A 17,158-nucleotide genomic window follows, 5' to 3' on the forward strand; every position below is an offset into this window, starting at 1 on the left:
CTCATGCGGTGGAGAAGAGGTCATCTTGGATTGGATATCACGTCTGCCCTCATATGCCCTCTGTTTCACTGCCGCCTGTCACACTTGATCGCCACATTTCTAACTCGGATTGATTACCTTCAAGTTCAGTTTAAGTTTGAAAGCAGCTATTTTTACCCGGAAAATGATGATAAGACTGGTATGATCTGGAGTCAGTCTCTCAAGCTACTCGCTCAGATTTGCTGCAAAAGATAATATACTGTATCCACATGATGCTTAGGGAGAGAAAAAAAGGCACAACCTGGCAACCTCTGAAGGCTGGGACAAAAAGCACTTTATGTGACATTTTATCAAAATAATTTGCTCAAATCAGGTGTAAAAGTAGGCATCAGTGAAGCAGGATGTGCATGGGAGTGGAAATAGTGTGAAAGTGCTACAAGGTGGTGGAAAACAGCATGAAAGAACTGAAAAGAAAGTAAGTACACGCAGAAACTCAGACGCCAGGCAGGAGAGAAAGAATCAAGTGGCATCCCAGCAACGGTTTCATAGTCTGGAAACACCAGGCCCAGATGTTCCCATTTGGCATTGATGATTTCCTGCCCACCAGGCACCTAAAACACATGCAGAGGAAGAGGAAGTTGAGAAAAATTCAGTAATAAGCAAGGACAAATATGTTTTTGGTGTATGATTTAAAATGTGTCAAATAATGATTGAGCGATCTTAATGCAGGTCTGCGGTATCGGTGTGTTTGGCCATCAGTCTGTCATGTATGTGTCCGTCTTTAGGGGAAGATCGCTCCAGAGAGAATGTGGTGGGCACCACAGAGGCGCAGTCGGCCGGTGCTGCGGGAGCGGAGTCCGGCTCCAGCAGACGGCGGCTTCACTGCTGCATCCGAGTGACAGCTGTACAAGTGCGGAAGGCTCTGTGGGGAGTCGCCATGGTGATGTGCGTGTGTTCCTCCTGGGCAGGCTCCACCCAGCTGGCCAAGCTGACCTTTAAGCAGTTTGATGCTCCCTTCACCCTCACCTGGTTCGCCACCACGTGGAACTGCCTCTTCTTCCCCCTCTACTACATCGGCCACCTGTGCAAGAGTCCGGAGAGGCAGACAGCCAGGCAGAGGTTAAGGTTAGAAGACACTCTCTCCTTCAGAGCAAGCTCCATTAGAGGTCCAAGCGCTAAAGCTGCTGTCACATTTTTTTTATATATAAATCTGCTTTTGTGCTCTGACATGTTGTGATCATCCTTTAATATCAGAATTTTCTACATATCCTCCTTCATTACATCCATGAATCTTCTCCATGATCTTCTTTCATGGCAGCAAAACCAGCCTGGATGCTGTAACTCTGCTATAGCTTTAGCCAAGACTAGTTGTCCTGTGACCAGTCTTACAGATGGTGGATTTTAGATGAATTAACACTTGTTTGACAGCTTTTGATGCCCTTAAAGTAGGCGATAGCAGTAGGTTGTCACCAATTCTAGTCACTGTTTCTCTTTTTTCCGTCTCGCCTTTCCTGGTGCACATGGACTGTGAATAAAGTCTGTATTCGGGTCTGTGCCCCAACCCACCGACACGCACAGTGACAGTGGAGGAAACAAACGATATAAAAAACCCTTAAGTGACTGTAAAGTGCAGTACAGGCTCTCGCACAAATTCTGACTTCAGTCAAAGGGCATTGTTTCTTTTCTAAGGTCAGAGACTTCAGCAGCTACAGTTTTATAAGACAGAACAGAAACCAATTTTTGCAACAGCAACAGCAGACCAGATTACAGCGCGGTCATTAAAAATCAAATCAAAGTTTCCTGTCTTTATATAGATAAAACCTACAACCTTTAAAAATATTATCTCAAGTCAGACCTGAGGGGTCATCAGATCATTAACAAACAATCTATCTGTATCAGAATTTGTAATGGCCCATAAGTGAAAAGGTGAAGACTAAATGGGAGAAACACACTTTAACCATGTTTTGAGTGATGCCATTGTATAATTCTTCTACCAGAAGGCAATCCGCAACTTCCCTTTTGGCTACACAGCCAAATGTTTGGAAACAGCAACCAGCTGATCCGAGCAAAGTTGGGCTTTGAAATTTAAATGTCAGTGAAATTTGTGCCCAACATCAAAAAATATCCTCCGATATAAAGGAATATCTGATTTTTAGATTGCCCAATATCGGTATCAGTATCGGTATTAAAAATCCCATATGAGTTTTATTCTCCCTTTTTATTTTCTATCCATTTTTTCTAGTTACCAAAAAATCCATTCAAAAGGTCAGTTTGATTCCCCGATGAAATTAACCATCAGAGGTGTTGTACGTGGCATCTAGCAGTGTACCAGTGAGATGATAGAGATGTACTAATTGAATTTTTTCAAACACTGCGTGACAGTTTCTATCCTCTTTGTGTTTGACAGAACAAACGCCACATGTTCAGCCTGTTTCACCAGCTGCTTACAGTTTATCATTTAGGCCCATTTTCAATCTCGCTGAATGAGCTAATTCTGTTTACCTTCTGTTTTTGCTTGTCAGGTAAACACAGTCATCCTCTCTTCAGATTGTATTTGCAAAACGCCGCCATATATTTACCTGTTTGGAAGAGCAGGCCGTGCCATCTCACATACCCTGCTGACGAGACTGTAATCCTAATTGTGTTACAGTGGCTTTCACAGTTGAAGCAGTCCATTAATCATGGTCTTTAGACAAAAGTCTTATCTCTGCTACCTGCAGTGCTACATTAGTGCAAAGAGACAAAAGAGAGTGGTAGTTTAGAAGCTGTGGTGTGCTGCTGAGCTCGGGGGATTGGCTCTGTATTTCGGATGCTCCTCTGTGATGTAATCCTTCCTTTTTTTAGAGGCCTACATGAGGATGTGGGTCTCCCACTCCTCAGTTGCAGCTCATGTGAACTGACTACAAATTACAATACCATCTTCTGTTGAACCTGACAGTGCAGAGAAATAGAAACCAAAGGATAGCTTCGTGACAGCAGGCAGCCGAACGAGAGGCAAGGACCTGACTTTAGCAGTATATTTGTGAGGAGAGGATTTTACTGCACTCATCACCCTTGTTGTTATATTGACTTGATATTTAGCAGCAGTGGAAGGATTTATCTCTTAACTCACCAAGTGTCATTTTGAATTTTGCATCTTTTAAATTCAAGCTTGTAGTTTGAGACCCTCTGACTGCTTTTGGGTAATGCGAAACCTTTTTGAGTCAATTTAGATGTAAGTATGAAAAGAAGGATGGATTAACTCAGTTTGCGCCAAATTCTAAAGAAACCAAATAAAAGTTCTGTGCAGGCACTAGAAAGTGATACTAAATCATTTGGTAGTGCAGCGCTTAACTGTTTAATCCACACGGTGCTAGGTGTATTAATATCTGCTGCTGCAACTCTTTGGGAGCTTTGCAGAGGTTTGACGTATCTTAAAAATCACTGCGGATTACAGTGCACGAGTACACAAGTGCAGCAGTAATGCGTGAACACAGTCACCGGTTAGGCTTTAAGGTGGTGCAACCAGTGTCTGTAATGAAACGCTGATAAATTGGTTGTCGCAGAATTAGTGTCGTGTCCACAGAGGAGGTTTGAGCAGTGTGTTCTTAGTGCAGACTCAGCTCTCTGGAGCTGATTCATAGCAGCGCTGCTCTACAGTTCCAGCAGGACACCCTGGCAAATATGCTACCTGCCACTCCTCACTTATTGCTGCTTCATCACTTTTCACTGAGCCAGATGCGCTCAGGGTAAACGGTACAACTCAGTAGTAATGGTAACAATAGCAGTCCGGTGTGGGCGGAGTCACTCAAGTTGGGGGTGAAACAGAAAATTCTTGTCGTCACAGCAGAGCAACGTAAGGTCTTACTCAGCAGACGATGTAGTAACACGACAGAGCAGGACCACTATGCAGTATTCTGATACTGATACATAATGTCATGGTTTGGTTCCTCTCTTGCATTACTGACTCATGCCAATAGCTTTTGGACCGTCAGCTTTTATTCAAGGGTATTTTCATTTAGCTTCTTGTGCGTAGTTACAGCGCCTGAAAAACATGAATAGTGGATGACTAAGCCTCATGCAGAAGCACTTAAAGATTAATCATTTCTTCAACATAGCAGACTGCCAGACTGACTGTTAATCATACGTCTCCAGATTTAGTGTTTTTTTCTCAGTATTATCTGTTAAAACTTGACTGGTTAGAATTCCTCACACAATCATGGTATCGCTTTTAGCAGCAATAATTTGAAGTAAACATTTTCTGTGTGACTTTATCAGTCTCTCACCTTGTTATGGAGGACTCTTGGCCCACTGTTGCTTCAGTTCATTGAGGTTTGTGGGCATTTACGCTCAGCTCTGTTAAGGCCCCAACACAGCATTTCAATCACGCTGAGGTCTGGACTTTGACTGGACCATTGCAGCACCTTGATTCTTTTCTTTTTCTGCTGTTTGCTGTTGTGCTTGGGATCAATGTCCAAGTGCATGACCCAATTTGGGACAAGTATTAGTTATCAGACAGATGGTCTCACATTTGACTGTAGAATACTTTGGTAAACAGAGGTCGACTCAACAACCACAAGGTTTCCAAGTCCTGTTGCTGCAAAACAAGCTCAAATTGCCTGCAGATTTTGAGATGTAGCTCCCAGAGATTTTTTGAGGTTTCTCTGAGCATTGCATGGTCTGACCTTGGGGTGAATTTGCTAGGATGTCCGCTTGTAGGAAGACTAACAGCTGCCTTGAATATTTCCACTTGTGAATAAACGTTCTCACTGCAGAATGAAGGATTTAAATTGATTGCCAGCAATAGTCGCTTCTCTAAGATCGCTGCTGATGTCTTTCCTCTTCAGCATTGTGTTAATACAACTTCTTAATTTCTTCGGAAGCGATAAAGGTGTAGTTAGTTTTTCACACACATCTTCTACATTTTAGCTCAACTTTAGTTAAATAAATAATGTCATAGTGTAATATGTCATGCTTTGTAATTCACCTGAGGTTTTATTTACCTAAATCTAAGAACAGATGATTTTTATCATACGTAAAACCCTAGAATTGCATGGCTGTTATCTGAGTCATTACAAATTTGCCTGAGTTATTCATCGCATGCATAAGTCACAGCAACATTTATTTCTGTCCCCATTTTTCCTTCATGTTTAAATCCATACGGAAACTCATACCCAGAAGCTGAACTCCCTGAGTGTCCACAAGTAATGCTGAGAACAGATGAAGATGAAAGAAGACTTTTCTGAGTACATCAAATACATTTCTGCCTGTTGTCACTATGAAATACCAAACAGCTTTTTTCTTCGATTTAGTCATTCGATATGTCCTGTTGTAGCAGCAAAGATTATCCAATTTCTTTGCTATACTGAGACATTTGTCAGATGTAACCAGACAAAACACCTGAGGAGCAAACAGGTTGTTTAATTTCTTAATGGGGACAGTTGAATATTTAACTTTATTGCCTTGTGGCAGATCTTAATTTGCAATTAAATATTAAGTCATTCTTCTAGTAGGGTAGCATCGGTCCCACGTGTCTATAATGTGGGACAAACATAATTTAGATGTAACTGTTGAAGTGGGAATTACTGCAGTCACTCAATGGCATTAAGTGTGTTTTTCAGATTGTGCTGTTTGTGTTCACTGGTGTTAATTGGTCCCAGAGTGATAATACTTATCAGCTTTAAAATCATACTACATTTTTGGAAGGTTAACAGTCTTCATTTTGGTCGTGCACACAGGGAGTGCTGCAGGTTTTTCGGTGACGATGGGCTGACGCCGAAGGTGTTTTTCACCAAGGTAGCTCCTTTTGGCCTGCTGTGGATCCTCACCAACTACCTGTACCTGCAGGCCCTCAGGAAGATCAACACAACAGATGTGTCAGCGCTATTCTGTTGTAACAAGGCCTTCGTCTTCCTGCTGTCATGGATCGTGCTCAGAGACCGCTTCATGGGGGTCAGGGTGAGTACATCTGCATGCGTGTGTTTTTTTTCTTCCAAGGGAAAATTATGAATCTTTAGTTAAGATGTCTAACTCGATCACAGGACACAGAAAGCAAGGATTTTCACACTGTCCCCTCTTGGCTTGTGAGTTTTATTTGTAGTAAACAAGCTAATAACCAAAAGCGTGTCTTTTGAATTAGTTTTGAAGAATAATTTACTATCTTATATAAAGTCGCTATATCCAACAAGATATTTAACCCTTTGTACTTAATGTGGCAACAGCAGTAACCACGACTCACCCCCGAGACAGCCAATGAATTATTTATAATTACATCATTGTAGGTAATTGGCGAGCTGTGGGATGAGCACATCAATATATATATGAATATTATATGTTGTAAAGCAGTTTTGCACTATCATCTGCCCCATCATCCTGTTTTTTAGTGCAGTTGTTCTGTAAAACAGGGAATTAATAAACTCGAGTTTTTGTTCGATTTTTCATCAGCAGCCAGATACGTTAATGTTATAACATCTGCTCAGGCTTTCATTGGGTCTTTGTTGTCTATGAGAAACAGTAGATCCATAACAAATGACAGCTAAAAAGAATAAAGGCACACTGAGTGTAAATTAAATGATTGTAAAATCTAAATATACAACCCCGGTATATTTAAAATCTTTGCTTTTCCGTGGGTGGGCACGGTGAGCTGCGACGAATGGCTTTAGTCGCTCGCTGATGCGGTTCTGAAGAATACTGCAAGCTGCTATCAGCCCGTTCTGCACTCCCACGTTTAGAACGGGCACTGCACTCGTATATTTTTTGGTGAGCGTCCCATTTATCTTGAATCTCACTGATTATGACGAAACTTATTTAAGATAAGAGCGTGCCCAATATTAGCCTCACAGGCTGACTGTCACATGTTGATTTGTGATTTATGACTAGTTCCACCAAACATTTTATTTTTTTTCCTTTCTAGATTGAATCAGTTTGATTATGTTCAGATCCCTAAAGATACAAAAGTATCCTGTTCATCATGAGACACGAGACAAGATTGGGGGGGAAAGGCAAATTTTTCATTTTGTGTAGCAGGAATGTTCTTTCTTCTTCTCTCTTCCTTACAGGAATGTAAATGTCTCCAGGGCTTATCTTGCAAACCGATGCACAAGTTTGGGTCCTGATCCCAAGTTTGATATGGACAGATTAAAAAATTATCTTTGTTTTTCTGTATTGTTTATTATATTTTGAATATTACAGTATAATCTTATGAAACCTACTCTTTAACATGACACTACATGAGATGGCAACATACCTCTGATTACTTTATGACTGGACCAAAAAGAAACGAGGTATTTTCGCCACCTCCATATTGGCGTTTTGAAATCATACATTACAAGAAAGCGTTAAATCCCTTGGAAAATCAAAGGACACTTTATGCTCTGTACATTGACTGTAGGGACTTCTCAGTCACAGTGGCCCACCCTAAAGCACACCCTGATTTATTCTCCTTTTGGCTCTTATCAGGATCATACTTTCCAAGTATTACTAAACGTGGAACAGGTGATTGACACTATAAACTTATCGGGAAAGTGTTTACTGAGGTGGTGATGTCATAGATGTTACTTTACAACCAGATTTCTTTTTGAAACCAGAGTTGCTGCCACCTACTGGCAGGTTTAAGGCAATCCTGCACAGTTTTACCTTCTTAGAAGCTACGCTCATCTCTAATACTGTCTCTGGTCAAATGTGTATTTAAATTTTATACTAAACTCAGTTTTACACTTCATCAGCCACCATGACAAAAAAAGTCTCTAATCTGCAAAGAAATGCAAATTTGTGATGACTTGCTTTGACTGAATTTCCATTTGAATGTGTGAGCTACACACACAGCACGGTTGAGTAGAGAGCACGTTGTGAGCACGACGGGATGATTACCTACCGGTGATCACAGTGTCATTCAAATGTGCCACCTGGTCTGTGCATGTGTGTGTTCGCCGGCAAGCTTGTCACAGATAAAGACAGAGAAGCAGGACAGTAAGGGGTTACTTACCTTTGTGAATTAAAATATCGGTTTATCTCCTCTCACTGCGCGCCTCAGATGCTTTCACATCTGCAGCCATCCCGCACTTTGCACGATGCCCCTCCCCGCCTCCCCTTTTTTTCATCTCACGCTCACAAGCACCCCGTCTCTCCCTTGTGTATGCCCCGACTCGTCACCCCCATTATTCGTGATGAAAAGCCTGGGTAAGAGACAAGTACAGTAATAGTCCCGCTTCACTCTCTCTTACACACCCTCCCCTCTCTTGCTCTCTGTTGCCTGGTAGTGAGGATTGCAGTGTTTGGATGTCTGCAGTAATGCAGGGGAACTTGAACAAGTTTGTCATGAAAGTGAAGGAGGAGAAACAGAAAGGGAAGAGAGAGAGAGCGATGAGGGGGATGCTACATCAACCTCGTTAAACAGGGAGGTTTTTTTCAGTGATACTGTGTGGATAAAACCGATGACTAGCTCGGCTCGGCGTTGGCAGAATGATCAAAGAAATCAGGGAGATTTTTTTTCTTTGTGACCCATGTTTAGATTTATGATTAGTAAAAAGTGCAAGGTCCACGTGCTGCAGTTACGCCACCGTAATGACATAAGCTACTCACCGGACTCATCGGTCACGCCTGCCCATTGCAGAACAAGTTTGGGTGAAACCACAGTCCTTCCTCCCTCTTACCCTCCACATTGTGCTGAAACATCTTAAATTGTTGCTGACGCCGTGAGCAAATGGCCATTTCCTAAAATGAAAGGTGTAGCAGTGACTGACAGGCAGCCTGCAGTGCAGAAAGAGACATTTAGCCAGACTTGCCTAAGGTGCTTTGGCCAAGCAAAAACACGCGGCTCATTTATCTTCCCGACACCTCCTTAATGCGGTGCTAATCCACTCAGCTGGGCTGCACACCGTAGCCCCATCACTGCTGTACAGTTCTCACATATACACTATGAACATATACCCCAGACAAACCAGATTTTAATGCAATAAAACACAAGAGGTTTGCCTTTTATGCATCACAGTTGACCCAGAGCAGGGTGACGCTGATGGATTCTTGCCATCTTGAAGCTGTGATAATTGCAGAGGCAGGGAGTGGGTGAGAAAAGCAGGGGCCGCTGGACTGAGTGGTGTGTGTGTGTGGGGGGGGGGGGGATTTGGTTTGTAAACACGATGGCTTTGTAATGGAAATCAATGTCACACAATCAAGCCAACACTGTAAAAGCTGCCTGTCCTGTGTTGGAAGCGCTTACAGGGTGAATCTGAGAGCAGATCCTTTCTGCACTGCACGTAGAAAACGTAAATATCAAATGAAAAGCTTGTTTACTATGAAATAACAACCCACCCAATAATTAGACTGCTTCAAGCCTGGTTCTGTGAGGCTTGTTATTTCTGCACTGAATAACAAAGCTGAGGCCATGTGGGCCTGCTGTGTCCCGCCGCGGCGGTAAGGGGATAAGGTGCCTTTTTCACCAAACTGTGAGCAGCATGTTGTCCATCCTTCACTCACTGATGCTCTCTCTCTCTCTCTCTCTGTATAGATAGTAGCTGCTATCTTGGCCATAGCAGGCATCGTAATGATGACCTATGCGGATGGATTCCACAGCCACTCGGTCATCGGCATTGCTTTGGTCGTGGCCTCTGCTTCGATGTCAGCGCTCTATAAGGTATTTGCTGTGCGATACTGCAAATTTTGGTTTCGATGTGATATCAACTAAATACAGGGCCAGCATTGCCGATATCGATACTTTTAAACTATAAAAGCAGCTTATGATTTATGAGATGAATCATCATCAATTTGCAAATTTATTTTCCAGAATAATTAAGTGATATAACAAAAACACACCTTTAAGCTATTCGTGTATATTGAAGCTGCCTGTCTCTAAAACACTTTGGGTTCTGTTGTTTCAGTGTGCTATACACAGGGGTGCATAAGTGGCCCGCAAGTGCGCATGCGCTGTCAAAATAAAAAACGCGCACCAGATAAAAAGTTGCAGCGCGCGTTTGCGCAGTGTTGCCAACTTAGCGACTTTGTCGCTATATTTAGCGAGTTTTCAGACCCCCTAGCGACTTTTTTTCTAAAAAAAAGTCGCTAAAAAAAGACATGAAAGCGCATATCGCTTTTACTCTCAACAAGCAGCGGGTGCTGTAACGCAGTCAGTTCTTCTTTTACTCTTTTACTCTTATGCTGTTTTGTGGATCACAAGGTTTAAAACTACTTATAAACACACACACACACAAAGTAACTCCACCAGAGTGCCTATTTCGGGTCACTTTTGCCGGTCGAAGCCGGAAGGAGCAGGGTTGGAATTGTAACATTAAAAAAATCAATAATTGCTAAAAGAAATTTAATTTTTAGTTCTAAATAAATTCTAACTGCATTTAGGACGTTTTTTACTTACTTTATGTCTCTTCCACGATGTTATTTCTCTCCAACAACATAGGTTACAATGATATTAGCATGACCAATTATGCAAATTAGGTGATGACGTCATTTAGCGACTTCTAGCGACTTTTAGGACAACCAATAGCGATTTTCCTTACTGAGGAGTTGGCAACACTGCGTTTGCGTACATAAGTTTTTCACGGCATATTCTGCACCACATCTCTGTGCGTTCATCATTTGTTTGAAGCCAGCTCACCTCCTGCAACCACTTTTCCGAGAATACGCGCTTCTTTTGCGGTTCGGACTCCTTCTGACATTTCTTTGGAGTTGGAGGAACACCAAAGTAATTGCTTCTTCGACATCTTTAAGAGTTCTAAACAAATGTCTGTCCTCCTCCAGAAAATCTTATGTACGCAAACGCGCGTTGCAACTTCTTATCTGGTGCGCGTTTTTTATTTTGACAGCGCATGCGCACCTGCGGACCACTTATGTGCACCCCTGACTATACACAAAAAGGACATTTTTATTTTTATTTTTCCATTCTTTTATGCTATCGGTATTTAGCTCGATCCGCAAAACCTCTAGGATTTGATTGCATTTCATCAGTGCCTATTGTACCACTGAGCATAAAGTTCCATTGTAGCGCTACTTTTATTCACGGTGGAAAAAAAATAGGTAAGCGTGCTGTATGTATGGACACATCTCTGTAAGAAACCCTGACTAGCTCCCTTCTAATTATGTAACCAGGTGGCAGAAGACAGAAGGGGATTATGTAGTGTGAGACTCACCTGCCAGAAGTACGCGATACCTACGCATTTGGTTGCAGGCCTCAGGCTGTGTTACCCTGATCAAGGGGGTTACAGGACAGATATTATATAGCTATGTTTTGACGGGTCTGGTCTCCTTTGCCCTGCTGTCTGTGCCGCCCTAATGTGATAAACAGACAGCAGTGGCCCTGGGCCAGAGACATGGCAGGTACTTGGCAGGCTTCACCCTCTGTAATATACCTCAGTTCCTGAAGAGGGCAGATTCGATGTATGCATCACTCTCCTTCCTCTTTATTCTCAGGTGCTCTTTAAGATGGTGCTGGGAAGTGCCAAATTTGGAGAGGCTGCACTCTTTCTGAGCATCGTTGGAAGCACCAATTTTGTTTTCGTCAGCTTTGTGCCAGTCATGCTGTATTTTACACACGTGGAGTACATCGAGTCACTCAGAGACATCCCATGGGCCTACCTCTGTGGGGTCGCAGCCCTGCTTTTCGGTATATGGAGACAGAGCAGTAATGTGCACCGGCTGGTTGTGTAATCTACAAATAGCAACGTTCTCATTGTGTAGTCCGCTGCTGCTCTAATTCTGCTTTGTTCCTACAGCTTTCAACGTCCTGGTGAACTTTGGCATTGCGATAACATACCCGACATTAATTTCCCTTGGCATTGTCCTAAGTGTTCCTGTAAACGCCAGTAAGTCTCTTGGCTTTCCTCTAAGAGTGCTAGCTTTTTATATCTGGTCACCATTTAATATTTGATGGCACTGGATTCTCCCAAAAGTTTCCATCTATATTTGATAAAAGACTCCATTTAATTTTCAAACCACGCTCCGTCTCGATGTACAATTAGCCATTTTTATTTGACAAACACACACAGTTACAATTTACATTCATTTACACAGTTCTTGACTTTGTTTTACAATATTTGCAAATTCCCTTCTATTAACACAGTACCTTTTTATTTATTAATTTTTTTACAGTGGTGGACCTCTACACGTGTGAAATTCACTTTAACTCGGTGCGCCTCATTGCCGTGTTCATCATTTGCTTGGGTTTCCTAATGCTGCTGTTACCAGAGGACTGGGACCAGTGCATCATCCAGCTCAGCCAGAAGCTGCGCAAACGTGACGAGCCAGCAGAGGGCAGCGGAGAGGCGGGAGCTGGCACAGGGCTCAACTGGAGAGGGAGAGCCAGGACCTCCATGTCAACATATGCACTTTGAATATATGAAATATCATCACACAAACACATATACATGAGGTGGGAGGGAAATGGGGCAATAACCCACGTGACCCGCCTGGTTCCTTGCCTTTTGGACTGCCCTCTGATCTGCAGCTTTTCAACCAAAGGGGAAGATGAAGGAGGCTCAGATTGCGTTTCATTCATTTGGCATCATTCCTGCTCACAAGTTAACCGAGTTGGTGCATGGACTTATATCATTTGTAATCCTTCTTACCCCTAAAATGATCAGGTATAACTGATTGAACCATGCGTTAATTTTGCTGTACCTCTTAATCATTCCTCTGATTCCTCGCCTCTGGGAAGACTCGCCAACTTGCCTGATATTTTTCAGTGAGGAGGAATAAAGGGGCAGACATCTCTCAAGGCAGCCCCAACACCTTGTAGACCAGCTGGCTTTAACATGTACACATTTACACACCTCTAAGATCCAAAGAAGAATGCCTACAAAGCTGAATGCCTGAAAACAGAACATGAGGCCCGGTAGCCTTCTGCGGGTGTAAACTTAGTGACAAATACCTGCCTTTTGTGCACTTGTACATAGCTATATTTCACACCTTGGATGTCCCGGAGCTGTGGACCTGTCAAGCTCATCTGGTGTGAAGGGACCTGTCTGGACGCCTGAGGATCAGTCTGAGCTGAAGAAGCTTTCACAATGCGTCTCTCTATTCACTCTTAGAGAAGAGGTCAGTTTCATTTCATCCGCACTGATTGGCTCCCCGTGGTTATGTGCTTTCCTTGGGCTAGACTCCCACTTCTGTCAACACTCACTCATTGTTCGGGCCCCACAGTTTAGTCACGCGATATCTACATTCGCTTTCAATGCATTATATCATTGACGTGTTTGTCAAACAGTGGGATTGCTTTCAATCCATCCACAAAGCAGTTGCCTAACATTTGCTTTATGTTGCCAGCACACCGGTAGGAAATAGTGTGAACATTTTATTAACCAAGCAATTTAAATAAACACATTCAAATATTGTTAAAAGCTTTGATATCTCAAAATAAGACTGACAGGTTAATGGAACTACCCCTTTAATTACTTTAAACACAGCTATCTCTGAGCCTCTCTTTTAACATTTTAGTATCATATGCACACAGACAAATGTGCAGCAGTTCAGTTACATCGTTTCATTTCGGGTGGGAATTACAGACTAGAAAACTGTCCTACTGTGGCTTGAGGAGAGGAGTCCTGACACACGGCTCTTCTCGTGATCAAAAAAGAAGAAGAAGAAAAAAAAAGAAACCTTTCTTTTTCCGCTTTCGTTTATCACATTTTTGAGACAAGTTAACAACCAGGTTGACCCCCGAGAGAAACCGAGGTGCACGCCTTGTAAAGCAACGGTGGAAACTCTGCCTTGTTGTGAATGTACGAACATCACTCGACCACACACACGCTCGCAATGTGCTATCTGTTTTTTACAGTGCCACCACAGACTGCTGCACAGAGACTGTTTAATACTATCCTTCTTATACTCATCTGAATGATTTTCTTTTTCCTTCTTTCTTTATTGAGACAAACTTGACACATTTATATTTGGTTGCCGACTTAACCTTGAGAAGACAGCAAGTGACGTCTTGCAGAACGAGCATGCACGTACTGTACGAGCAGATGCAGCCGAAAAAGTCCACTTCACTGCCTTTTCTTTGTTTCGCAATAGAGTACATTAGCACTGTTTCCCATTGTCATTCTGTATGACAATAAATAATAATAATGTATTCCTCTGGAATTATTGCTAGACATAAATGTAAACCTTTGTAAGGAATGACGATTTTTACACTGAGATGCAACATATGATTATCACATTTGAGGAGGAGATGTTCCGAACATGAATAAATGACGGGTTTATTAGAGCTACTGTTGGGTGTCTTCAAGTGTAATCACATGTACTATATAAAAATATTTCTTTTCAATACATTTCCTTGTCGAGGTTTTTTTTTCTTGCCCCCTCTGCAAAAAATGTACAATTCATCAAGTAAACAACTGAGTGAAAAACCAAAAAACTTGGCAAGGTTTAACAAGTGTTGGGTGAGACAGCACACTTAAAAATAAATAAATAAATAAAAAATCAATGAATCTGGAATCAATTTAGATGTACACTGCTGGTTTTTTTTTTTTGTTTTTTTTTGTTTAGTTATATAAACAACTGTAGTCTTGGTTACAAATCAGTCTGATTTGAGCTTATAAGTCTGAGTTATCCAATAAAGCCAAACTAGAAACAACAATTAGCTTAACATGCAGGTATCTGTGGGAACCTGACCCAAACAGGCAAGGAGGAGATGATGCAGACTCCACACAGAAAGGTGCCCGGGACCTTGGATTGTCCAGTGACTACTTCCATTTTTTTTTCTAGGACAAATGAATTATTTGTTAGCTTTTTTTTTTTTTTTTTTTACTGATCTTCTGTGATAATAACGTCAGTTTGCTTGGGTTGAAGACTGGTGGTCAGACAAAAACAAAAAAACCGGAAGATTAATCAGAAATTAGGTCAAACTGGGATGGAAATTTCAATTTTTCTTACATTTTCTTGACCAAACAATCAATTCATTGCCGGATAAAATAAAAATAATAAAATAGTTGTTAACTGTGGTCTCATGTCTGATGCCACAGGTATCCTGACTAAGGAATGTCATGCTCTACTCTCACTGTTATCTGGCCATAGAAAAAAGTGGCCTGCCGCTCCTCGGTCACAGCAGAAAAAGGTAATCTGCTGCCCTCTTGTGGCCGGGAGGGGACCTGCAGGCAGTCTGCTCTTCTGTCACTTGCTGCTTCTTGCCACGTAGAGCTCTTTTGAGGATGACACACACTGCACAGATGTTTCTCAGGCTGATGTTTGAAGTCGGTGCTGACAGTGAAGATGGAGTGAGAACACAATGATCTGTTGCTCTCAGAGCTGGAGGCCAGCCCGGGATGGGTGGTGGTCAGCGTGCTGGGCTCGCTGCTCCTTCCATCATCTCCCTCTGGTCTGAGCTCATTTCCCCTTCCCACTACGCTCCCCAGACGAGTGCTTATTTTTTGCCTGAGTCCCTGAAGAGCGTTTTGGAAACGCTTGCTAAGCAGTGCGTACAGTAGAGGATTGATATCAGAGTTCAACAGCACCAGCCAGTAGGAGAAAGTAACAGCAGAGTTTGGGACGAGGGTGGACTGGCCTGAAATTGCAGTTTCTGTGGCCTGAACCAGGGCCACGCTTATGTAAGGTGTCCAGCAGAGGAAGAAGGCTGCGATGACCATGAAGAGCCGGACCACACCATGGTGGCTGTGATGCTGCTGGGAGTTCTGGAGAGGAACTTGGGAGGCACTTTGAGCCAGGAAGGAGAAAAAGCGCCTGGACGCTGATCTTCTCTGCTCTGTGGTAGCTTCAGGAAGAGCATCGTTGATATAATCTTCTTCCCCTGTACCAACTTGAGACACAAACTGTCCACTTATGTGGTAGATCAGTCTCGATGGGGTGTGGTGGCACCCGCTGTGCTGGTTGGAAGAATCCCCAGGAGCATAGTCTGGGAGATTCCTGCAGCGCTGCACGGAGTCCTCGAGAGTGTGAATCCTCCTGGCGTGGCTGCGGGCCACCTTGACAATGTTCACGTAGCAGAAGAGGATGACCACTGCAGGTAAGACGTACGAGAGGGAAGCCATGAAAGCGGTGTAACTAGGACTGCTGGCCCAGTTCACTGCACAGCTGTACATGGGGTCCACATAGCTGACTGAGCTCCAGCCCAGCAGTGGGGGGCAACTGGTGACCAAAGCCTGCAGCCAGATCCACAGGACCACAGCACAAATTCTCCACAGGGTGCAGCGGGAGCTGTAGCGCAAGCAGTCTATGATGGAGTGGTAGCGGTCGAGGGCAATGGCAGCCAGGGTGAGTACAGAAGCTGTGCAGTACACAGAGGAGGTGTAACCCACATACGAACAGAGGTCCTGTCAGACAGAGAGACACAACCTCATCACACGTGCACACAGTGGAGCAAAGCAAAAACGCCGTTTGAGGCCAAAATGTAAAGCATGTTAGACTGGACACGGGTGACGTACCGTGCAATCCACCCATCCACGGTTCATGACGGACAGAGCAACAAACGGCATGACCCCGATGCCCACCAGGAGGTCGCTGATGGCCAGGTTCATGATGAGCACCGACGTCACCGAGTGGAAAGTTTTGGTTGCAGCCACAATAACAATAACAAGAATGTTGCCTACACAGAAAGACAACACCACAAGCACAAACACGCCGTGACACACGGGTCAGACTAGTGGGTGGATATTAAAAAAAAAAAAATATTTGTTTTATTTGTGACCCAGACAGAGAGGCAGAAATTAATTAATTCTAATTAGTGGATACTACAAGCACTATGTTAACAGAAGATCCAATAAACACCTAAAATACTGAAATGCAGGTAAATTAACCTTTAACAAATCTTTAAAACTCTACTGTGTCAATCAATGAATTGTTCTGGTCCTGAAAGTGCTTTTTTCCACTGTATAGCTATGAGAAGATCACAAGATCCTGTATCTTGTATCAAAAAATTGTAGTAATTAAAATACCTTAATTGGTAATTAAGTATCAGCAGATGAGTCTGTACCTGTCACGGCGCCCAAACACATCAGCACCATGAGGATCTCCAGGACCAGCTGGGTCTGCTTGGACACCCCCAGCTCCGAGCTTTCAGTCCAGTTTGCACTCACAGTAGTTGCTACCTGCAGGAACAACCTGGGCTCCAACCAGGAGCCATCCAGATCGTCCATATCCCAGTCAAATAACTGCTATCCTCACATGATGAGTCGAGTACAAGCCCGTCTCGACAGAAAAATACACGACTGTTATCACATGTAAGCTACTCCATCTGCTCCTG

The 17,158-nt window shown here is 43.0% G+C and overlaps 2 protein-coding genes across 3 annotated transcripts in view; one reads left to right on the forward strand and one right to left on the reverse strand.

The window, feature by feature from the left end:
* The window catches only part of slc35f3b (solute carrier family 35 member F3b), a 50,377-nt gene extending 35,920 nt beyond the window's left edge, over positions 1–14,457 (forward strand). For both annotated transcript variants that reach the window (XM_039621418.1, XM_039621419.1), the window contains 6 exons: positions 765–1,104; positions 5,697–5,916; positions 9,464–9,589; positions 11,377–11,569; positions 11,679–11,768; positions 12,055–14,457. In XM_039621418.1, coding sequence (XP_039477352.1) covers positions 765–1,104; positions 5,697–5,916; positions 9,464–9,589; positions 11,377–11,569; positions 11,679–11,768; positions 12,055–12,296 — 1,211 coding nt within the window. In that variant the 3' untranslated portion in view covers positions 12,297–14,457. The remainder of the gene's footprint in view (positions 1–764; positions 1,105–5,696; positions 5,917–9,463; positions 9,590–11,376; positions 11,570–11,678; positions 11,769–12,054) is intronic.
* Positions 14,458–14,592: 135 nt separating this feature from the next.
* Positions 14,593–17,134, reverse strand: LOC120443224 (5-hydroxytryptamine receptor 1D). Its single transcript, XM_039621417.1, has 3 exons — positions 16,889–17,134; positions 16,341–16,501; positions 14,593–16,229 (listed from the first exon to the last, which is right to left on the reverse strand). Exons 1-3 carry the CDS (start codon positions 17,049–17,051, stop codon positions 14,934–14,936), a joined length of 1,620 nt encoding a protein of 539 aa, XP_039477351.1. The 5' UTR covers positions 17,052–17,134; the 3' UTR covers positions 14,593–14,933.
* Between the last annotated feature and the right edge of the window lie 24 nt (positions 17,135–17,158).

Source organism: Oreochromis aureus, linkage group 13, assembly GCF_013358895.1.
Source record: "Oreochromis aureus strain Israel breed Guangdong linkage group 13, ZZ_aureus, whole genome shotgun sequence".
NCBI classification, from domain to species: domain Eukaryota; kingdom Metazoa; phylum Chordata; class Actinopteri; order Cichliformes; family Cichlidae; genus Oreochromis; species Oreochromis aureus.

What these genes read in the sequence shown, in the direction of transcription:
- LOC120443224 (XM_039621417.1), bottom strand. Translation starts at nt 17,051, where the DNA reads ATGGACGATCTGGATGGCTCCTGGTTGGAGCCCAGGTTGTTCCTGCAG. An exon ending in GTGTTTGGGCGCCGTGACAG is followed by an intron (nt 16,502 to 16,888) that starts GTACAGACTCAT and finishes CTTTCTGTGTAG; the next exon opens with GCAACATTCTTGTTATTGTT. An exon ending in GTGGATGGGTGGATTGCACG is followed by an intron (nt 16,230 to 16,340) that starts GTACGTCACCCG and finishes TCTGTCTGACAG; the next exon opens with GACCTCTGTTCGTATGTGGG.